The sequence below is a fragment of the Python bivittatus genome, unplaced genomic scaffold (assembly GCF_059951505.1).
Source record: "Python bivittatus isolate LINGU-HERP-01145 unplaced genomic scaffold, Pbiv_v1 ctg000510_np1212, whole genome shotgun sequence".
Taxonomy (NCBI): domain Eukaryota; kingdom Metazoa; phylum Chordata; class Lepidosauria; order Squamata; family Pythonidae; genus Python; species Python bivittatus.
Window position 1 is genome coordinate 2600744 of NW_028277081.1, and position 22834 is coordinate 2623577.

The 22834-nt window shown below is 56.5% G+C and overlaps 1 protein-coding gene across 4 annotated transcripts in view; it reads right to left on the reverse strand.

Annotated features, from left to right (window-relative positions):
* Nucleotides 1-2284: 2284 nt before the first annotated feature.
* Nucleotides 2285-22834, reverse strand: part of KAZN (kazrin, periplakin interacting protein) — an 80891-nt gene continuing 60341 nt past the window's right edge. For all 4 annotated transcript variants that reach the window (XM_088147660.1, XM_088147658.1, XM_088147659.1 and 1 more), the window contains 6 exons: nt 12651-12787; nt 11723-11893; nt 10881-11070; nt 9385-9515; nt 8178-8228; nt 2285-7976 (listed from right to left, as the gene is read on the reverse strand). In XM_088147660.1, the coding sequence (XP_088003786.1) occupies nt 7809-7976; nt 8178-8228; nt 9385-9515; nt 10881-11070; nt 11723-11893; nt 12651-12787 (848 nt within the window). In that variant the 3' untranslated portion in view covers nt 2285-7808. The remainder of the gene's footprint in view (nt 7977-8177; nt 8229-9384; nt 9516-10880; nt 11071-11722; nt 11894-12650; nt 12788-22834) is intronic.

Genomic DNA, 22834 nt, shown 5'->3' on the forward strand with positions numbered 1-22834 from the left:
CCTCTTTCTGGGTTCCCCAAACTACCTCCCCAAGTTAATTGCAGGCATAGCTGTTGGGAGAAGCCTCTCCTGGGCTCTTCACGGACCGGGTCAACCCTGCTGCAACCGGGGGGCTGCAGAGCCCCTCCCAGCTCCCACAGCCCGTGACCCTGTGGAAGGCTGCCCAAAGAAATTCTCAAGCCCCTAAGAATGAGGTGGAAAAACAGAAGCCTTCTGCAGGGGAAGAAAACCCCCAGGAAACCAGGAGGCAGAAGAACACACGAGGACAAGGCGGGTGTGGGGAGGAGGTTTCCCATGCCAGACCTAGCGGGGCACTACCAGCTGGGGCTTCCTCATCTTCAGAGGACATGCCCCACCTTCGCCTTCTAACGGGCGGGGCAAGCAGGCGGGCCTGCTGGGAAGACGGGGGCCAAAGCGCCACTTGCAGTGCAAGAGACGAGCTGGGGGCCTGCTGCGGCAGAAGGAGCTTCCCTCTTGCTCTCTGACCACGTCACCCCGGACACAGCTCTTCCGCCAGCCGGACGGGGTTCACCTTCTGCAGCAGGATGACAACCGGCTTTGCAAGGCAGGGTCCCTGCCTCAAATGACTCTCGGGGGCAGGTTCCCACATCGGGCTAAGCTAACCCTCCTCAGAGGGAAAACGTGTTGTGGGAAGGCTTCTGTTGCTCTTTGACTCACCTGGCCAAGCGTGCCGGGAAACAGCCAGGGACTCGGCTTCCCCTCCAGCCGTGCTCTGCGGGCAAACCGGGGACGGCCAGAGCGACGGGCTCGCTTGCTGCAGCTGAGTGGCAGGGGCCCTGCCCGCCGCGCCACCAAGAAAGGGTTGGCCCAGGTTCAGTTCCGATAGTCAGCACGCAAAAGGTCCCCCTCCCGAATCCCTGGTGCTTCCAGGTGGGCCGGAGACCGCAGCCTGTAACTGGAGAGCTGCTGCCGGCCAATGCCAGCAATACGGGGTTAGGTGGGAGAGTCCTCCAGCACAGCCCTTCTGCGAAGGAGCAGCGGCATAAGAGCCAGAATTGACGTGGGCTTGCTTGCGGTCCCCTTCCCAATGTCGAGTCTGCCTCCACGGCCATCCTGGAGTTTGTAGCCAGGCATCCGATGGGGCCGGGACGCCTCTTGCTTGCCCGCGAGAAGCATCGTTCGGTCTGTACTCAGCCCAGAGCGGTTGCCACAAGGCCGCACAGAAAAACATCCCGGCTTTTCTTTTTTACTGGTTTGTATTCAGTTGGATGGAAGAGACTCTGCTTCAGAAACATCTTTGTGAGGGAGGGAGGAGGAATTTCGGTTCTTTTCTCCCAACAGGCCTGACTTAGTAGGGAACCCGACAGACAAGGCAGATGCGTGCCAACGCCTCGCTCTCTTTTCCTTGTAGGATCTGGACTCCAGCTGTCGGCAGCCCCCCCCCCCATTTCTGCTGCCACGAGAACCCAGGGGAGACATCGAGAGGAACGTCTCACCTGCCCTCCGCTCAGAGGCGAAATGTGGGCATGGCATTAACGTGGCCCCTGGCCCAACAGCCCCCTTCGCTGCAGAGCGCCCTTAAGGAAAGCCTGAACAGAACCAGAACAGGGAGGAAAAGCTGCAGAACTGGTTGGCAGGGCAAGGACGCGGAGGAAAATGCCTCCGGGCCCCTTTGGCAAAAGCCCCCCAGATGCCCGGGCCCTTGAATCAGCAGGAGGGGGCCTCAGGAAGACACCTGCCCAGCCCACTGCCAGAAGCCGGGCCCGTGGGGCAGAGTCTTCCCTGGGGCTCCCGGGCTCTTCAAAGTTCTCCCCAGCCCCGTTCTCCAAGTCCTTGTTACGCGTTTAACTAAACTAGATTTTAATTTCTAGTCTTGCGTCAACTTTACTCTGCCTTTCTAAGTTGCTGCCTTTCCACCAGGTTCATTTCAAAATACATTTCTCTCTCTCTCTTTTTTTGTCCCGTGAAGACATTTGTCCACTCAGTGGGAACGTGCAGGGGACACCCCGAACACTGTGAACTTTACCTCTTCTCTCGGTGGCCTTGAATGGCAGGCTTCCACCCCATCCGAGCATTTTGCACCCCCTGGATGTGGGGACCTGGGTGATGGTCCCCCAAATCTCCCCAAAGGCCCTTTTGCAGATAATGCCACGTTCCTACCCAAAGAGCGAGCAATGGCATCCACGGGATGGCCAGGCCCTCAGGACCCCCCACCTCCTTGGCACCCTCAAAATACTAAAGACAGTTTCCTTCATCCTCTTCGCTGATGAATCATTCTTGGCTCGAAAATTTGAGCAAACCATGGTCACTCAAACATATAGCAAAGCATACTTTAAAATAAGCTTTATTTAGTTGGGTATCTTTTTTTTTAATATTTTCATATTTGCATCCATGCCTTGAAGGAATTGTTCCTCCCCTGACACACAAGTAAGGGGTGGGGGGGAGGAGACAAAGTTAAATCTAATATTACCCATAATTTGTAAGCTATTTGTTTTAAAATGGTAGTTCTTTTAAATAAATCACCTTAGTTTTGTTTCTTTTATTTTAAAATAATTATTTCCTAGTTTACCAAAAGAAAGAAAGAAAGAAAGAAAGAAAGAAAGAAAGAAAGAAAGAAAGAAAGAAAGAAAGAAAGAAAGAAAGAAAGAGGAAAACTGAAATGAGAAAGGAGAATGACTTAGAAATGCATTCCTGGAGTTTTAGGTGCTTCAAATTTTATTTCCAATCAAAGGGAGGGGAGGGGAGGGGAGGGGAGGGGGAGGGAAGGAAGGAAGGGGCCCAACCCTCTGACGAAAGTGCTGCCTGGAAGGGACTCCCCAGAGCAGGGAAAATTAGGGAGGGTTAAATCCCCGCCCACCACCTCAGGCTGGACTCTCCGGGGAACGCTTAAAGACAACCTGGCCATACTGGGCGTTGCAACCTACCTGCAGCCAAGCCTTCCTCTCGCTTCCTCCAGGCCAGGAGGGTGACCATCTGCTTTGTAAGGCCACCTGGGTCCCCCTTCCTTTTCCAAACGGGCTGTCCGGATTGCTACCAACTCTGCGAACGGAACCGCGGAGGAGCTGCCTTGCAAGGGGCAGAGAAGCACAGCCGAGGAAGTCTGCCCTCCAAACACAGCCGAAGCACTGGGCAGAAAAGGGGGGAACGCGGGGGCCGAGCACGCCCAAAGGAAAACCCGGGGAGTCTTGAACTTGTCCCTGTTGGCTGGCTTCCCTCACAGCAGGCCCGGTTAAAAAAGCGAAGTCAAAGAGCCCATCTGTGGAGTGCAAGAGAATTCCCTTTCACAGGGCGAGGGGCTGCTTCCTAAGCAGACTTCTGGGGGGGAAATCTGCAGAACTAAACAGCTCCAAAAATCCAGGGAGATCAGGGCGCTGACCCAGCTGCCCAGCTCCCAGGACAATCCGTCAGAACGAAGAGCCACCCGGGCAAGGCGTTTCTGAGAAGGCACCGCTAGTGCCCGCTGCCGCCAGGAGACGGGCAGGAATTAATGCGCACGCTGACCCTTAAGGAAGTCTGTGAGGCATGAGAAGGACCAGCTCAGAAGGCCTTTGCATCCCTCACGTGTTGTGGACTCCTCCTCAGCTCAGCCAAGGAGACAGGAGCCCTTCCGGCAAATTGCCCAGCTCAGCCCCCAGAGCTCACTTCTCACGTTCCACCAGATGCGGGTCCACATTTTTAGGGCTCTTTCCCGACTGGAAACTTTGCTTTAAGTGGAGGGTCTTGCAGGGCCTGAATTTGTGTGCACGGAGGCGTGGAAGCACCAGAGAGGTCCAAAACTTCAATTCTGCCTCGGGTAAATTCCTGCAGTTCCCCCACATTTGATGCTGTGTCATCAAGTGGCTTTCAGCTCCTAGTGACCACACAGGTTGATCTTCTCCAGCCTGGTCCTTCAGGCCTTCCAGTGGCGTCCTCCACATTAGCTCTCTTTCAAGGCGCCTCCTCGCCCGCCTCCTGCGCTTGTGTTCATCGGGGCATCTTAAGGAACAGGTATGCATCTCACAAGTTGTTACCCCCCATGAGAACTTCATTTCCTGCATCCCCTTGACGGGCCAAGCTACGCTTCCCCAAGGGATCGTTTCGGAGCTTTCCTTGAGCGCGTTTCAAGCAAAGGGCTTCCCTCTGGACGGTGCAGATTCCAGCGGCCTGAAGGGAGATGCTCAAGCCCACCCAGGCCCGCTTCTGCCACCAGCACATTCCCAGGGCTCCGGCGTCCTGCTCTGTGCATCCCTGGGGGAAACTGGGTATCCCTGAGATGCCGAGGCTCTGCCTTCCAGGACAAGCGTCCTTCTTTCCAGTGTCTTGTCAGGCTCTGCAACGGAGCTCCAGGGGCTTGAAGTGAGGAGGGGGGGTCCCGTGGTGGTTACTGAACCTCTGCTTTATTCTGGAGATCCCAGAAACACAAAGGCTTTCAGAGAGCCTTCTGAGGCTGCCCGGGCACGCGCACCGCACACCAACAAGTCTTGCAGGAAGAGCAAAACACGCCGAGGGCGGAGAAGTGCTTGCCACACGTAGCAGGAGCCTCCAGGAGCACCCAAGCTCAGAGGTGGCCCTCCGGTGTCGCAGAAGACTCGTCCCCTCACCCCGGTGTCAATCAGCTGCCAATTCGGTCAACACTGGAAGGATGGGCCCCATCTCGCCCCCTGAGAGCAAAAGGTCTTCGCTTTGGGCGGCTGGGCCCCTTACATGTGGATCTGACTGGGTTTGGACCTCTGCACCTTCACACACCCACGGCTCTAGCAGTGTCCGAGAAGGGAAGAACCACGGTTCCTAGAAGAGGAACCGGTGCTGATGCTGGTTGCAGCTAGTTCTGGCCAAGAGCCTCTCGATCTCTTTTAGGGGAGGAGGAGGGCAGATACGAGCCCCTGGATCTTCATTAAGGCTTGTGAAGGAGATGGAGAAACTGCCCATCATTTTTTTAAAAAACAAACAGGATGCCACGTAATCTGGCCTGTTTTTCCCTGCCGATGGTGCAGGCTTGCTGTGAAGCTGAGTGTGCAATAGACAGTAAAAAACCCGTGAGTGCAGGGTTGCCACACTGGCTTACCCCCGGGCCTTTAAAAAGTGGGCCGAACTGGCCCACAGTTCTGCCGCACCTGGTTGGTCTGGGCAATGGCCAAGGAAGCATTTCTGGGGACTTCCAGTCAACGGCTGGGTTGGCCTCGTGCTGGGGCAGAGGATAACCAGGGTCAGAGCATCCTGTAGCTCCCAACTTTACCCAGGCCAGTGCCCAACTTCCCTGCCAGGGTTGGCGCTTGGAGTTTTCTTGGCAATATGCTGCGGTGGCGTTCCCGGTGGCGGGATCTGACCTGGATCGACAGGAAGCGGCTCTCTGCATGAGACCCGCGTGTCTGGAAGTGTGGGTGCCTAGCGAATCTGAAGGCACCGTCTCCACAGGGTCGGGGGGGGGAGAGGGAGACGGGGTGGGGGGGGAGGGAAAATGATCAAAGAGTATTTGTTCTCTCGGCACAGAACCCACCCTACGTTTCGCTCTGCGGAGCCATCACCCGGACTTCAAAGCAAAAAACCCAAACCCAAACAAGAACCCCCACCCGCTCACAAAATCCCCCACCCGATGTGGAAAAATATAAATTCCAATATTTATGTAATAATTTAGTTAGAATACATCCTCTGTATTGTGCAAATAAATTAAAACTAAACAATGGGGAAGAGAGGAAAATGAAGAGAGAGAGAAAAAAGGATTAAGGAATTATTTCAGATGAGTATGTGTTAAAAACAAACCACAGAGAAAGGAAGATTGGGAAGAGGGGGGAAAAGGAGAGCCAACCACGCGGTTGGTCTCCCGATGGAGGCCAGGCCCTCTCCAAGGGCTTTTCCTGGGCTCAGAGACTGGTCCACAGCCCTGGGGGAGCTCTGTGTCCTTGAACAACTTTGGTGACTCCCTTTTCCAAGCCCTCCTGAGAGGGCCTTTTCTGGCTGAAAAGGCTCCTCCAATTTCACATTCTTTATGCGCTTAGCTCTGCAAGGAAAGCCTGTTTCTCTGCCAAGTCCTCGGGGACTTTAAACTAGCTCCATCTTTTCTTAATGTCTTTAATTTCTCGGGCTTCCTCCTCCTTACGCCTGTTCTGCGCTCTGCATACCCTGAAGGGGTCCAGCAGGCCGGGTGCGCATATGCGTGGAGCTGATTGAAGTGTGGCGAAGATGCTGGTGTGTGTGGGGGGGGTGCATGTGCGTATGAGTCTGTTGGCCTTCAGTTTCCCATCCACGTGTGGGGTTTTGCACCTTCTCAATCCAAAAAAGCCACAGAGGTTTCGCTGGGATTTTCTGGGGGGGAAGCTGCAGGATGTGTGTCGCCTCGCCTCTGAACGGGCGCAGAAGCACCTCACTCCACGCGCAGGCGTTTCTCTCACCTCTGAGAAAAAGCCCGTGGTTTGCCACCAACGGAAGAAGCGGGTTAGAAAGATCACGCAGCAGCAGCAGCGTATCAGATGAAGGAGCAGCCTTGGACCACGCTTTTCACCACCCTCCAGCTAGGAATTTGGCACTGAGATGATCTGGAAGCCTTCAAAACAGCCAGACCAAAAACGGGAATATCCTGATCTCCTTGCAGCGCTTCTGCATTCGCACCCGAAGCTCCACCTGGCTGCTGAATTAACCTGCTTTCCGGGTGTGCGCAATACACTGTGCCCAAATTGGCAGAGGGGCTGGGCTCACGCCATGCAGGGAGCCCAGAAGGGGCCAGCCAAGGGCCGGGTAACTCTGCCCTCTGACTCGAAAGAAAGCCCCATGGAGTTCAAGCCGTTTTGTCCCCAACAGGGTTCAGCCTGAAATACGCGAGGGGAAAACGATGTCAAAACGATGCAAAATAAAAGCAAGGGGGCGGAAACTGGGCACACGCTCCGAGGGGCTTTGGCGAAATCACGAAACAAAGACCCCAAGGAGGCGGGGGCCACCGGGATCGGCAGGCCCCGCGGCCACAGCTCAGAGTTCACCGGGATGGGCAGGGAAAAGGAAGAAATGAGAAGGACACAGACCTCGCCGTGAGGCTTTTCTCTAGACAGAGCGTGCAAACCACGGTTGGCCAGCTCTTCCATGTTGGGGACCGCCGAGGTGGCACCGGGGGGGGGGGGGGCGGGAGAGGCGTTGCCTCCAAATGGACCGACGGAGGAAGGGCCAGGCTGCGTCTGTGACCCGGGGCCACGGGGGAGCCAAGAGGCGGCTTTTCTCCAGGTGCCAAGGAAGCCGGAGGGCAGAGGCGTGGCTTGCTTGGCAAAGCGTGTCTTTTCGAAACTGGAGCTTGCTGGGGGTTTGGGCGGGACGCCAGGGACGCCCCCTCCCCTCCCCTCCCCTCCCCTCCCCCGAGGAGCCAGTCGAGGGCAGGGCCCACGGCTGCCCCTTCCGCAGCCCTCCCGGCCAACCCACCCCACGAGACCCAGGCTGCCCCTGGGAGCCGAGGACAGGCTTTTGGGGTGGGGGCAAGAGACATTTACAAGCACAGAGTGCACAACGTGGTGGGTGGTGGTTATTTACAAATGCACAGCAGTCCTTCAAGTTTTTCAAGTTTTGTAAAAAGAAAAGGGGGCAAAGCCAGGGATGAGAGTAGAAGACCAAAACAAAAACCGGCGGGGGGGGGGAGGAGGAGGAGGAGGAAGGGGAGGAAGAACGAACTAAACAAAACACTTCCAGGACCAGGGAAGGCTACACAACATGGGCAGCATCGCTCCACAGACGACGATTAAGGGGTTCGTACACGGGAGTGGGGGGACTATGTACAGCGATCACAGGAGCGGCCGGGCGGGAGCAGCCAGGGGCTCAGGGTCTGCAGGTGCAGCCGCTGCTCGCTCGCCCGGACCCCCGCCCGCACGCCGGAAGCGGGAGGGGGCTGCCCGTCACCAGTCGGCATCTTCCTCTATGTAGTAGTCGGGGGCAGTACCGTCGAAGACGCCGGGGTCCAGCGATTTGCGCTGCTTCCCTCGGGCGAAGACGCGGGAGATGGAGCCGAACCCCATCTTCTCTTTCTTCTTTTTCCGCTTCTGGTCCTCAAGATCCTCTAGAGACTGCGAGAAGAGCGAGGTGGGCGCGCTGTTCCCACACCGGCCCTCGGGTCACTCCACCCTCCTTGTGTGAGCCACCCCAGCCGCACAAACACAGCCCGGGTTCATACGCCGCAGGGGCGCAGGACGGCACCCTCGGCGATGCTCCGAACCCCCATTTTTAAAAAAGTTGTTCCCGGTCCCAAGGAGGACCCCAGAACCTACCTGGACAATTGGGTTGTGCAGGTTTTTCTGTACCGGTCCAGGGCTGTCTCCCTGCCAGAAAAAAGCGACACTCAGCGTGCATTTCAGTAAGGAGCCTGGCCCCCGTGGGCGACGCTGCATGCGAGAGAAGAGCGTTGCCCACAGGGCACGCTCGGGATCCCAGGGAGATCCCCCCTTCTCCAGCAACCCTTTGCTGGATTTTATGAGAGGCACAGACCGGGGGAAAGGCCCCCGATGCTCCCCGGAGCTTTTGGACCACAGTCCCCATCATCCCGCCCAGTTTCGTCGGGCTTGAAATAATCTCTCCTCCTTCAATTAATGGGATCCAGAGACGGAAGCCACGAAGAATCTGCTCTCTTCCGTGGCAGGCGTGGTGGCTGAATGCCCACCGGTCTGAACGCGAGGAGGAACCGCCACCCCGAAGGAAGGCTGCAGCGTCCTTCTGCTTGGAAGACTGCGGCGGCCGGCAGAGTTGGGCTTCACCTTTCCACGACACACAGCTTGGCCAGGAACGCAGTGAAATCTGCCCGCAGGTCGTTCTCGCAGCAGCGACCCCACTAAGCGGGCTGGAAATCACTCTCTTGTGAAATCAGAATCCCACCACGTTCCCAGGAGACCCCTGAGTGCGTGCACCAGGAGAGAAGGGGCACACTTCGTGACACGGGTAGCCCGTCCCCACTGATGTGCCAGGGAGCAGGGGGCGTCACAACCAGCCCGGGTCTGAAGGCATGTCCTGTGCTGCCAGGCTTCGCCAGTGAGTTCTGCCAGAGAGAGGCTAGCGTTTTCAGCCACTCTTTCTCCCCAGCTCTTTTCCCGGGAGGATTATGCAGGCATAACCTGCTAACCGACGGAGGTGAGGCGTTCCCACCCGCGACCGTGTGGGTAGACGTAGCAGGCTTCCTAAAGCAGACTAAAACCCCAAACCTGCTGTCCCACCACAAACGCCGCAGGGGGGAGAGTTCACACCGTCACAGCCTTGCCCACAAGGGCACAAGGGCCCCATGCACCCTGCCCGCTGAGTTCCTTGCCCTGCCCTCCAACTGTGAACAGATGCCGACCTTCTCCTGCTTTGCATGTTTCGTGGCAGCTCTGAGCTCCTCCCTTTCACCCCGTGTCTTAAAAAGCGGGTGCGCCAACGGCAATGGCAAGCGCGTGAGGCCGGAAGAGCAGGGTTAGGAACAGCCAATGACCTGCAGAAGCGCCTTACATTGCAGAGGGAATGTGTTCGGTGCCGTGGCGAGTTGATGTCGCTCGGCGTGGACGACCGATCCCCCTCGGCTGCCGAAGCATCGGAGATGATGGAGGGCTGTCGCGAGTGGCACGGGCTGACCCGGACCGCTGAAACGCAAGGGAGGAGCGGGGTGGTGAGAGGACGCCCACGGGCCGGGGACCCCCTGCTCTGAGTCCAGAATTCACAGAATTCACAGGGATGTGTAAATATCTTAAACTTGGAGAAGATGCAGCAATGGCAAAACTAATCGTATATATACATAACGGAAGTTTAACTAAATTTAAGCAAGAATGACTTCCATATATGTTACAGGTAGTCCTCATTTAGCAACTGCCTCATTTAGCAAACATTCACAGTTACAAGGGCGATGAAAAAGTAACTTTGAGACCAATCCCCGCGTTACGACCTTCGCAGGTCTGTAAAGGAAAGCTGAAGTCAGAATATAAGCACAGGCATGGTTTCACTTAGTGACCGCTTTGCTTAATGACCGAGTTGCCAGTCCCAATTATGGTCGCTAAACAAGGGCTACCTGTATATATTATCCGGCAAGGCAAATACAAACATTTAGAATATGGTTTCTAAAGTTTATGTCAATGAGTATTGTAATTTAGAACAAGCCAGGAGCAAATCAGAAATTAAATACTCATCTGTACTATTTTCAGCGGTGTTTTTTTTCTTTCTTTTTTTTACTATTTATAAATGTAGTGGAGATTTGGGCACTAAGCTTAAAAATGTATTCTTCTTTTTCATATCCTACTTTCCTTGGCATGGCTTATCCTTTAGTAATATTATACTGAGCATTAATTGTATAACCTCAGTAATTCTCTCTCTGCTTTCTGAGATTATCTTTTCTGAAAATCTTTCTTTTCAATAGACAAAATGAAAAAAACAAATAAGCCTGCCCTTTCTCACTGACAGCGCAGAGGGTTGGGGGGGGGGCTGATGCTCCAGCAGACCTTCCTTCCTTCCTAGAACTGGGAACACCAATTTTCTGGGCACAAACTCTACCCCTGTAAGTTCTTTTTTAAAAATGCAACGACCCCTATTTGTAGGTAATTTCTGGCTGCAGACACCCTTCCTCTGGGCAAAAAGATTAAATGGGAGACTCGCTTTACCTCCTTCTCAGTCTAGCACAGCGTTTCTCAACCTCAGCAACTTTGAGATGCGTGGACTTCAACTCCCAGAATTCCCTTGCTGGCTGGGGAATTCTGGGAGTTGAAGTCCACGCATCTTAAAGTTGCCGAGGTTGAGAAACACTGCTCCATCCAACGTAATGTACAAGGAGGGGGCAGGAGAAGAGCCGCAGCGTTGACCTGCCAGGAACACTAATTTCCCATCCCTTCTCAGAAAAACAGGAGGCTCGTTTTAGCTTGGCTGAGACCCGGGACAGCTTTTCCGTCTGGGGGGCTTTTAGGATTGTCTCGCCTGGCCGCGAGGGAAGGAGGGCAAGGGGAGAAGGGGGCTGCTCTCACCTTGCCGGTCCACCGTGTGCTGGGGGTGGGCGTGGTACAGCGTCTGCTGGCTCTGCCGGATGGCGGCCGTGAGCGGGAGGTCGGCCTGCATCACCCATTCCTGGTTTCCGTTGAGCACCGTCTCACCTGGCATGGCCAGCGAATGCCGCTTGGGGACGTCCTTGGTCAGGGTGGCTAAGGACTGCTTCGCCTTGGCAGGAGGAATGGAAGCACACGGGAGAGGTGAGTGCTAAGTCTCTCCTGGCACAGCCAGGGATGCCCGGCTTTGCCTGGCGGGTTTCACCACCCCGTAATATGCCGCGTGGCCAACCACACTCGCTCGGACTTCGCAGTTCCTTCAAACGGCTCCTCCAGATGTTGGACAGATTCCAACTCTGGGGCTGGATGGGTTTTTGAGTCCCAGCATCTGGAGCGGAGGCACATTTGGCCGTGAAATAAATGCTGATTTAATCTCTGTGAAATGGCCAGAGTTTAACCCCAACTAAAAAAGAAGATCTGATCCTAAAATATTCTCCTCTTTCCCAATCGTTTTCATCTGTTTGGCGCTGAACGCAAACACAATGCCTTCTTTCTCCTGAACTGGTCAGCCCCCATGCCCCCAGACTCCCCCAGACTCATCGAAACGAAGCGGAATCGGAGTCTTTGATGCCCGGTAGGATTTCCTGCTTCTAAGGGGGCCGAACTAAATGACCCCACAGAGCCCTTCCAAAGAATCCCTGCGGGAAAAAAGGGGGCTTCCTGCTGTTAGGAAGGGGGTCTGGACCAGATGGCCACTCGGGTCATTTCCACAGAAATTCTGGAGGAAGAAGGGCCGGGGGACCCCGAGAGCCCCCAGGCCTCACCATAGCTAGCTCGGCTTCCAGTTCCTTCATTCGGTTGTCTTTGAGGTCCAGCTGCGAGCGAAGGGCGCTGGCGTGGTCAGTGGCCTCCTTGGCCTGCCGCCGCAGCTCCCATTTCTCTCGTTCCAGCAGGTCCTTTTCTTTCGCGAGGGCCTTGACCGCATCTTCACTCTCCTGCGGAGGCCAAGGAAAAGTTATGAATCTCGGGGCGCACCCCTCTGACGCACATCATCAATACGGGGTCTCCCCCCCCACAAAGAGCTGGAATCAGACATAACACCGAAACCACGTGCTGTATTTTTATCCCATCCGGCATCCTAGGGATAGAAGCTGGAAGGCCCAAAGGCGCCCCAGCGAAATGCCATAAAATTACAGCAAGAACCTGCAAGCTTCAGAACAACACAGCACATTCAGCGTCCAGCCCAAGAACCCCGTGGAATCTGAAGGCCAGCCGTTCACTCCCCCGGAGCCCCTTCGCGGGCAAAAGACGGACTCACGGGTGCAAAAGGGGCTTCTGGCACGAGGCGGCCATCGATTCAGAGATCTATCGGGGATTTCCTTAATTGCACGTGTCTTTTTTTTCCTTAATAACCTGACTGGCCAGAATCTCTGGGAACTTTCCTGCAAGTTTGGATACCAGCAGGAAGCCAACCGCATCTGTTCAGCAAACGCCAGCCCTTAACTCATTTTATATTCATATTCTGTATATGTTTAATGTTGTATGGCTGGGCGGGGGGGGTTGGTTTACTGTTTGCATTTTTATGCTGTGCAGAGTCGCCCCGCTTGGGTTGGGCAGCCCAATGCCTGCCGCAAGCGAGAGGAGCGCCAAGCAACACGGCAGCCACCCGAATGTCCTGCCCGCGGGGTCCCCCGCCTGCCTGATCCCCCGGGCCAGACAGCCCTGCCCCTGCCCCTGCCCCTGCCCCCCAACCTTCCGGTGCTGCTCGTAGTTCCGGATGAAGTCCCGCAGCTGCTCCTCTCGGCTTTCCAGGGTGCTGTAGAGCTGCTGCATCTGGTTCACCAGGTCGGTCTTCTCCCCCTTCAAACGCTTCCGATCGGCTTTCATGGCTGCAAGGAAAGAGGTTGCTTCAGGCTGCACCCCTCGAGGAGCAGCTGCGGGTCCAGAAAGGGCCCCGCGCTGTTCCATTCTGCGTGGTCGGCCCCTGTGGCTGGCCCCGGCCCCCCGCTTGGCCCAGAGAAGGGCAGCGCAGACGGCCGGGGCCCGCGACCTGAGGGAGGAGGCGCGAAGGGGCCTGGCCGTCCAGCCCTGGGCCAGGACGGGCAGGACGCGAGGAGGAAGGGGACACGGGGCAGCGGAGCTGAGCAGCGGGAAGGGAAGGGAGCTCCAATTAAGCCCAGGAAAAGGTAAGAGTAGCAATGCAAGGCCAAGAGCCCCTGAGCAAGAGGGCTGGACCTGGGGGGCAGCTGCGGGATCCTGGGAAGGGGGCCCGCCCGTGAGAACGTCCTCAACAGCCCCCTTGGATAAAAAGCGTGCGAAGCCCTGTCGGATTGCTGAGGTTACGGGCCCCGACTCACTCAGACAGACACCCTCAGCCCCCTGGTTTCCGCAGGTAATGCCACACAGGTCTGGCCGGGTCGCTTCAAGGCAATCCTCCCCCCGGAAGGACGCGAAACGGGCGCCCCGGCCGACCTTCCTCACAGTATCTGAGCTATTGCAGGTGGCTTTGGCACAGCGCCAGCCCTGACGGAAAGACCGAGGTCATTGCACGCCACCCGTTGACAGAGCAGCCCCAAAGGAGCCCACCTGGCATCGGGAGGGGGCGCGGTGGGGGCGCTCATGAAGGAGGACTCTGCTGGGCAAGGTCAGCCAATAACGCCCGGTTCACTGGGGGGCAAAGCCGCCCGTCTTGGGGGGCTCTACCACCCCAGGGCGAGGGCAGTGCTGGGTTTCACCGCAGCCAACAGACCCTCCAGGGAGTCAGCAGGGGCCCTGTTCGACTCGAGGGGGTTAAACCTTTCTTAGAGAAATGCCTGGTGGGATGGGCGCACGGAGGGCCCCGGGGACTGCAGCTGTGGTCACCCACAGGCTCATCCCCAAAACGGACGGGGAGGCACTAAACTCCCCTGGATTCACCCGGCTGTGCCCACCCTCCTGCTGCCTCTCCTTCCTGACGCAGCCATCCTGCACCCGGAGGGGCCGTCTCCAAGGTCTCCTGGGGGCCCGTCCATCCGTCCGTCCCTCCCTCTGCAAGGCAGGGCTTCCGTCACGACGGCTGTTGGGAGCCACCCCACGCTTGCAGAGGTGGGCCCCACCTGGCCACAGCAGAGCTCTGCCGCCACCAAGCCCCATCCGTCCTGGGGCTGGGCCGGTACGGGGCCCCAAATTGCTTCACTGCCAGCATCCAAGAGCAAACGGCAAAATATGGAGGTGCCATTTCTCATGGACAGGGCAGTGGAACCGGTGCCTTCGACCTGCCAGGGTCTCGAGGGAGCCGGAGCCAGAGGGAGGCATGGGGGATGTGACTGACCCGGCGACAGAGCTTTCAGCTCCCCCCCCCGAATTTCCACGTTGAGGGGCTGCCCAGGGACCCAGAGAAAGTGGCTTCTTTTGAACACCTTCCAGAGAGACTGAATCGATGCAGAAACTGCTCGATGAGGAAGGGCAGCCAAGAGGAGAAGGAGGAGGAGGAGGATTTGGGCTAAGCCCCCAGCCCCATGGCAGTCAGGGAAAGCTGTCCCAGGGCGAGGCCCCATGGTAGAGCCCCAGAGTGCCCGGGGACAAAGGAGGGGAGGGGAGGGGAGGGGAGGGAAGACCAACAGCCCGCACCGCCTGAAACATGTCCGGCTCCCAAGGGGAAGGGAGAACATGGCCATGGTTGCCATGGAAATGGGGGGGCTCTGCGAAAGTGCTTCCATTTCATTTTTGAGGAAGCCAAGCACCAAAACCCTGCTGAAGGGGGGGGAGCAGGAAGGAAGCCAGCAGCCGGGGGAGGCACGCAGCCCATAACGGCTTGACTGGCGTCTCTGGGGCACAACCGGGGGGGGGGGGGCAGCGCCAGCACTTCATCCCCCACAAGGATCTGCTGGCTTCCACCAACAGCAGCGCGCAAGAGAGGGCAATTAGCAGCATCTGGGCTGCGAGGGTCTCTTCCCTCTCACGCGGGCGGGCAGCGCTGCTTCCGGCGGTCTCACCCTGGGGGCGCAGCTGGCGCACTTCGGTCTCAGGTTTGCGAATTGCAAAAGAGGGCCCGTTGGTGGGAGAGCCCAGGGCTGTCCATCTGCCAAGCATTAGCACTTCTGACAGGGGTATTTAGCATCACTCTTGGGGTGGGGGAGCTTTATTAAAAACCTCACTGTTTATGGATGCTTGGCGTGTCAGGAACGAATACTTGATTAAAGGAGGGGAATTCTCTCTGAAGCCCAATGGGGCAGGAAAGGGGGGCCGGGGACCGGGTTGGGGGTTAGCTTTCTTATGATGCCATCAAGAAGCAGGAGAGAAAAACCCGTTTCTCTCTTACGGTGCACTGGAAGAAATGTCTTTCTGGAAGCTGCATGACGGGGATTGGAAGAACCCACTGCCACAAGGTTTGGGGCCCTTAATCGCCCTAAAGAGTTGGGGTCAGTGGGAAGCTTCAGAAATGTGTGTGGGAGGAGAATGGGCACCCACTCTTGAACACATCTCGGTGTGTCTCTTTCTTTCTCCGGCATCAACCTCCTGGAATGGCATTTGACCAACAGGAGCAAAGGCAAAGAAAACTTCAGAGAAAAGGCATGCTCGGTTTTCGCACCCTGATTTAAGCTATAGGTAGTCCTCGACTTATGACCATTTGCTTAACGACCGTTCAAAGTTACAACGGTGCTGAAAAAAAGTGGCTTACAACCAGTCCTCGTATTTAAGACCATCACAGCATCCCTGTGATCACGTGATCAAAATTCGGACACTTGCCAACCAGCATGTATTTATGGTGGTTGCAGTCACATGATTGCCATTTGCAACCTTCCCAGGGGGGCTTCTGATAAGCAAAGTCAATGGGGCAAGCCGGATTGGCTTAAAGATTGTGGTGATTCGCTTAATGACTGTGGCAAAAAAGGTTGTAAAATCAGGTGCGACTCACTTAATGGCATCACTAAGCAACAGAGATTCTGATCCCAATTGTGGTTGTAAGTCGAGGAGTACCTGTACAGGAATTGATTTGATAAGGGATCAAATAAACTCCTTTTGGAGTTTAAATGCATGTTTCAGGCAGAAACCTTCAGGGTTTGGGGCAAGATCAATGCTCCAACAAGCCCACAGGATTTTTAGGGACACACAGCATTCCCCCCAGCCATGGTTTCTCTCATGTCTGCATTCAAAGCACTGGTGTGGCTTGTGGCCCCCGAGGGCCCAACTGCCCAGAGCAGGTGCTGTTTGGCCATCAACCTAATCCGTGGAATCAAAATGTCCACCGCTAACCTCTGGGGAAAGATGCGGAGGCCGGAGGGCAGAAAACGCCAGGCATTTCCCCCTCCTGACCGGTAAACGTTGGCTTTCTCTGGGGTAGGAAGAACAACCCAGCAGTACCGGGGACGTCGGCGGTGGGAGATCAAGGAGACTGTTAGAACAGTTAAAATAGCCCTGGGAGCATCGAGAGAGAAATAGCCATCTTCTCTCGGGCATCAGCCACCCGTCGCGAGAGGCAACGGGCAGGAAAAGCCGTCGGGACGCATTCATCTGGGTCGGCAAACCCAGCCAGGCGGCGGCAGAGCCAGGCTGGCTGAGTCCAGGACGAGTCGGGACCCGAAGTCCAGGCAGGATGAGCAGAGCCCAACCAGAGAAGGGGCAGAGGCCTTGGGGGACCCGATCTCTCCCCTCCCACGCACAGGGAGAGCTCTGAGCCAGTCCGGGGCGGGGCGCAGATAGGGCAGGTACAGTGCTTTGGAGGAGTCTTTTTAAACAGAAAAAAAATATTCTGGTGGGCAGCCCGGCTCCGTCAGATGGTCACTTCTGTCCCCTCTGGAGAAGGTTACCCAAAGGATTCCCGAGAGATTTGCCAAAGTCGTACCACCGCCATCCCCGTGGCCATTCCTGACAAGTATTTAGACACGTTCCTCTGAAAGAGGGTGAGATTCTTGCATGAACAGACCTGAATTATCTGCGAGCGAGGCAAGGAGGGGTCCCCCTGGATCCAGCCGTGGGCCGGACTGGTCCTGGAGGATACTCTGGGCTGGGCTACGGTGCTCTTGGTCACTCCGAGATCAGGGTCCCTCGCACACCTTCCCTGCCCAGCGCAACTCCTATTCCGGGGCAAACACCAAACGCTGTTTTAGAACCTCCCTGCGGCTCCCAAAAGCTTTCCTCTTCTGGAAAGAGGACTTCTGGCCCTCTGTTGTCTTCTCCAGAGGTGTAAGGACCCCTTTCTACTTTTTCTTACAGGTGTTTTTGAGCTGACTGGATTGCTGGAGGGGGCAGAAGGGGCTGCTGTGGGGCCGTGCTCCCCAGCCTGATGATGAAGCCCCAGTGGGGCGCTGCCTGCTTGCGGTCTTCCCTCGAGGTGCAGAAGCGTGAGAGGCCAGGAGGCTGGAGGGAAGGAGGTTCAATGACAAAAGACACACACACACACACACCCCTTGCCAGCTCTTTGCTCAGTAAGCGCAGTGGGAACTTCACCTCTTTCCTCCTGAAAGCAAATTCTCTTTCATGGGAGTTGCCGGAAACAAAAGGGGGGATAACTTTTCAGCGCAGCGTTGCGCAATGGTTTGCCTGCTTACAGCTGGATCCTTGCACAACCTGTGCACACCAGTTGCAAGTCGGGGGTGCCTCATGGAGGGAAGGGGGTCAGACCCACCCCGGACAGATCAACGGGGGAGGGGGGGCAGAGCAGAGAGCTCCCTGCCCCTTTCTTAAAAGCAAACCCGTTTCAGTTCCTTTTCTTTTGTTTTTCAGGAGAAAAAGTTCTCTCCAACCCCGCACGGGCCGGGAGCAAAGCCTAATTGGTATGCATGTCCCTGGGGCCTGCAGCGAGCATCCCCTCAGCGACTGGCAAAGGATCAGAAGCTGCCCTTTTCTCATTAGCCCGTCCTTCCGGTCTGCAAAGAACCAGCACCGTCCGCTGAGACGCCAACACGAAAGGGGGGATCCCGTAGAGAATGGGGGGCCTGGGGGAGGCCGGCATCAGGGAGTTTTCTGCCCCAGCTCCCCAAAGAACCTGGGGAGGGGAACGGAGGGGCTTCAGCGAGGAGCTCCCCGTGGCTAATGGCCTACTTTTATCTCACCACTTCCAAAATCTCAAAAGATTAAAAAGGAGAGCCGAACTCGGCCAGCCACTTTCAACCGAGGCACAGGGAGGGGATCCCCCAAAAGGTCAAGAAATGGGGCAGCGCCTGCGAGAGACGCCACGAACCCCTGTGCTTCCCAGGGGCAGAGTCCCGATTAAGATGCAACGGGCTTCACGTTTTTGGAGCTTGGAGGAACCGTTTTGTTTTCTGGGCACGACTTGAGGGCAGCCACTTGTGACGCTGTCCGTTCAGCCTCCCGAGACCAATTCTGAGCTATTGGATCGTGGCCGAGACAGCCACCCTGGTTCCTCCCGTCTTCCTCGGGATCCCTCTGCTCTTTGGAAGCTCGCCTAGACGAAACATCTTAGAGAACCCAAATGCTCTCGTGCAGCTGATGCCATGTTGACTGGCCTTAATGACCCAGTGGCCTCTCTGTGGACCTGAGGGTCCATTCAGCAACGACAGCTTACTAATCACAGCAGACTTTGGTTATCGTCCAACCTACAAGAAAGTTCGGCTCAACAGAGATCAACACGGAGCACCTCTTCCCATCCTCTGCCAAATTAAAATATGATTTTCCAGCTAAAACAGGAGAGCATTGTGAAAGCATTTCAAATTTCCTTCCAATTTCCACCACCGCTTTCCTTGGGGGAAAAGGGAAGTTCAGTCTCGCTCCTGATGAAAACCAGCAGTTAATGGCTCTGGGCATTCAGGGATTGCTGTTGGGTGCAGGAGATCTCCGGGGCCAGCATCGGTCACCCCGTTCCTCTTCCTGCTTGAGCTGCAGCGTCCCCCAACAGCCAACGCTCATCCTCGCCTAAAAGTCTGAAGTACCCCAAAAACATTCCAGCCAAAGACGAAATACACTGGGGGGGGGGCAGGGGGAAGGGCTGGAAGATTGCAACTGCTTTTCCCCATCTGGGTTTAGAGAGAAGCAATACCTAAGAATGGCCCTAGTTAGTTTAATTTATTAAGATCTTTTACTGTTAAAATTAATGGGCATGCTTTATGGAGTGAGTTTTCACAATAGTTTAATCTAAAACAAATTACTAATTACATGAATTGAGACAAAGGGCTTGTTCTCGATAAGTAATAAGGGGAGCCCAGGAAAAGCACTACGGATTCTCATTTTTCATTCCCGGGGGGCGGGGAGAAGCCCCCACATTAATGGATTTGGCCCCCAGCCCCACCACCAAGATTGCTCTCCTTCAGGCAGGGATGTGTTTTAAAGCATAAAAATGGGAGACAGATTCGTCACCGGAAACTTTCATTCCCCACAGAGTGGCAAGGAGCTAAAACTGGAAAGGAAGAAGCTCCAGCTTCACGCGCAGTTGAACAGCAGCGCAAGGAGCCGAGGGGTGGGCACGCGAGTTGGCAGAGGGACACGCCGATGGGGCTCTGGGGCGGCTTGGCCCTCCCATGGGCTCAGCTCCATCAGCCCCAGGCAGGGATCTGACCAAGAGTCACCAACGGATTTTGGCAGGTGCCCGAGCAGGGTCGGCAGCCCGTCCTCGGGCGACGTGCCCTCGCTCTAATTTCAAAAACTCCGCCAGAGGTCAGTTCTGGAGGGTGGAGGAGCGATCTGCCCGCCCTGCAGCCTGTTGTTGTTGGGGGGGGGGGTGGAGAGGGTGCCAGAGAGAGGAAAAGAGGATGCTGCAACGGGAGAAAACCTCTCCCCCTACCATTTCTGCTTCCCCTTGGGGAAGGTGGTTTGTTTCTGAGTGGGTTCAAAAACGATGGGTGGGTTGGCAGAGTTTTCCTGGCTGAACTTCTTCAGCGACCAGGGAAGGGCGGGCGAAGGTCCCATCACTCTCTGCGGTGGGCACAGCCTGCGGGCGCTCCTCAAATCCCAGGAGCTCTGTGTGGCCCAGCAGAAGCCGAAGAAAAATAATCCGGGGGGGGGGGCAGGGACGGGAGCAACGGTGTTGGACGACTGGTCTCTGCCCTGGTTCTCCAGGCAGGGAGGCGGATCTTCCCAAGGCCGCTTGGAGGTGCCAGGCTTGCCATCAGGGACTTCCCAGGATGGGCAGGGGGCCTTCTGAATGCCAAGAGGTGCTCTCTGACCAAGCTGATGTCTTCTTTTGGCTCAGGCAGGGGGAACCGCTGGCCCCCCAGACGTCCTTCTGCCTGGACAAGCAGCACAAAGCGTGAATGCGGAGCATCCGTTCTGAGTCTCCATCCTACTACGCCCATCGACCAGCTGCAGCCAGTCGTTCCGGTCTGAGACGCAGGTCCTCCCAGTGCTATTCCAGGCACGTGCCTCGTCCCACTTTGAAAGCAGCTGCCGCCCCCGTGCCTCCCGACTGCAGCCTTCCAAATTAGGCTCTGCCGCCCTGAAGCACGGCTCTCCACTAGCGCCTGCATCCGTGCCGGTCAGGATGAGTGCTGAGTGCGGCCGCAGGCCCTCTCCCGCTGTGGCCTTGGCTCGGCTGGCCTCCAATCTCCAGCCACTGTCAGGGCGCTTCCCCTAGCGCTCGTGTCCCCAGGGCCCTCGTGGGTCTCAGCCTGGCCAGGAGGGCTGCAACGGTAGCGGGGCAGTAGGAGGGGGGAAGAAAGGGGTGCAGGAACGCCAGCTCGGGTAACAGCTGCCCGAGGCTGAAAAAATCACTTGTGGACCGGACAGCAGAGCCTGGACTGCCCCCGTGGGCAAGCTGGCACGAGGCCACACCCAGGTCCTTCAGGCCAGCAGAAGCAGGCACGCCCACTGGGTAAGCTTTCAGTGGGACTTCTCGAGAAAGTCATGGCACCCCATTCCCGTGTCCCACCCAGCCCCAAAGATGACATTACTTCTACCGTGCTCACAGGGGGCCCCAGGCTAGGCTGCGGGCATGCTGTTCACTTTGCCCACGTTCATCTGCCAACCCTGTTGAGAACTGCCACAGCTGGCTTTCTCCATCGTGCCCCACCAGGATGTCTTGCAGCCCCGTGGGAGTTGCATCCTCCCCCCCACGAAGCTGCCTGATCTGGGGACGGCCATCCCCCCATCTTCTGAAGGACCCCAGGTTTGGACTGAGGACTCTCCCCGCCACCCTGCCGATCCTCGCACTGCCGTCAGCAGAGAAGCTACGAAACTGCTGTCACGGCTCTCACAGGTGGCCCGATTAATCCTTGTTCTCCCTGCGCTCAGGCAGTTGCCAAGGATCAGCACATTTCCAGAATTTAAGGGACCCGTGAAATAAGGGCTCAGCGTTTTTTCAGGCTTAAGGCTTTTGATACGGGAAAAAAGCCCTCAAGCAGAGCGAAGGACGACCAGCATCTTCTTTCTCTAAGCGGGAGGAAACATCTTCTCTTAACCACCTGTCTGGTGTGGGACCACGTCCGCAACGAAGCCGCCCAGCCACTAAAATCTGGTTTTCAGTTTTTCAAGTGTTTCCTCCTCTTTCTGCCTCATGCTTTGTTGCTGGAGAACTTCCTTTCGATTTCCCTTTCGAGCTGTTGGAGGGAGGAGATCTTTCCAGCCTTCCTGACAGCCCAAACTTTCTCATCTGGACACCAGCAAAAGGTAGGAAGCCGGAGAAGGAGTTGGGGAGGCAGAAGGAGCCCCTGCACACACCCCTCGAGTGTTTTCTCACTGAGTAAGTGCAAGAAGACCACATACCCCCAGTGAGAATGTCAGTGAAATGCCCATTTCTTTCTAAGAGGACCGCGGAGGGCTTTTTAAAAATCTTTTGGTCAACTTGATTTTCTCTAAAGCTGTGCTGAAGACCCACCCTGCCTTCTGTGGGGTCCACGCTCCTGTCACTCGGAGGAAACGAGATGGCTCCAGAAATTCCGTGCGCAACAGGAGACAACTTTTCAGAGCAAATTTTCACAGGCAGCACATGGGGGATTATCTATTAGAATTCCCACCGGGGCCAAAGGGCCCCTGAGGGACGCGTGTGAAGGTTTGGGCTTCGCCGCACCGTCCTCTTTGCTCCGTAAATCAAGAGCCTGTTTGGACTCGGGGGGGGCACTCAGGGAGGCTGCACAGAAACAGAAATGGGTTCCTTTTTTAAAAAAGCAGGCAACAGTAGCCAAGCGCTGAACAAAGGCCCCTAAAAGACGTTCTAAAGGCCTGTAAAAGGAGACAGGAGGAGAAGCCCACCGTTCCGATGCCCGATCGGATTCCAGAAAGCCCACTTCTCACGTTCCTCGGGAGACTGCAGCAATTCTTGGCGGCCACCCAAGGGGGCTGCATGTTCACCCCCCGCACACACAAGAAGACCCCAACCCTGAGTTGCTTGCCCTTGGAAACACGATCAGCCCCCGCCACTCCCTGGTAGCTGCTTAAGCGCTCTGTGCGCCCGGATGTCCTCTTGCTGCAAGCCCTCGAAAGCCAGCGCAGGGAGCAGTGCCCACCCTGGGGGAGAAGAGTCCCTCCGTGCCCGGCACGTACTGCTGTGCTCTGTGTCCCTTTGCAGATAATTTGGATGGATGGGGACAATTGGGGACACCACGCAGTGTGGCCAGGAAATGCCACGAACTGCCGCGTCTCTGCTCCATTTCCAGTCTGCTAGCCAAGGGAATCCAAACTGCTTCGTTCAGAAATGGCAATGAAATGAATGCTGCCAAGTGCAAAAAGGGGTGATCCGCCTCCCCCCTCCCCCCCAGTGATGCTGCCTCCCCAAAGGTTAGAAGCAAACAAGCATAACCACGGCCTCTTGCTTTAACCCAAACACTTCCTCCATCAACAGCTGGCAAGATCGTGAGCCACCGCCAGGCTGGGGAACCTGCTGACCCCCAGCGTCCACGTTCCATCCGTGCTGACCTTCAGAGGCCCAGAACTGCCGCTCCGGACCCCGTGTGCCCTCTAGAGCCTCTTCACCCACGCTTCCCAACCGGCACTTGGGCAATCCCACCAGCTGAGGCCACGTGCCGGTGTCCATTAATGGCCTTTCGGGGTGGCATCGCTCCAGACAG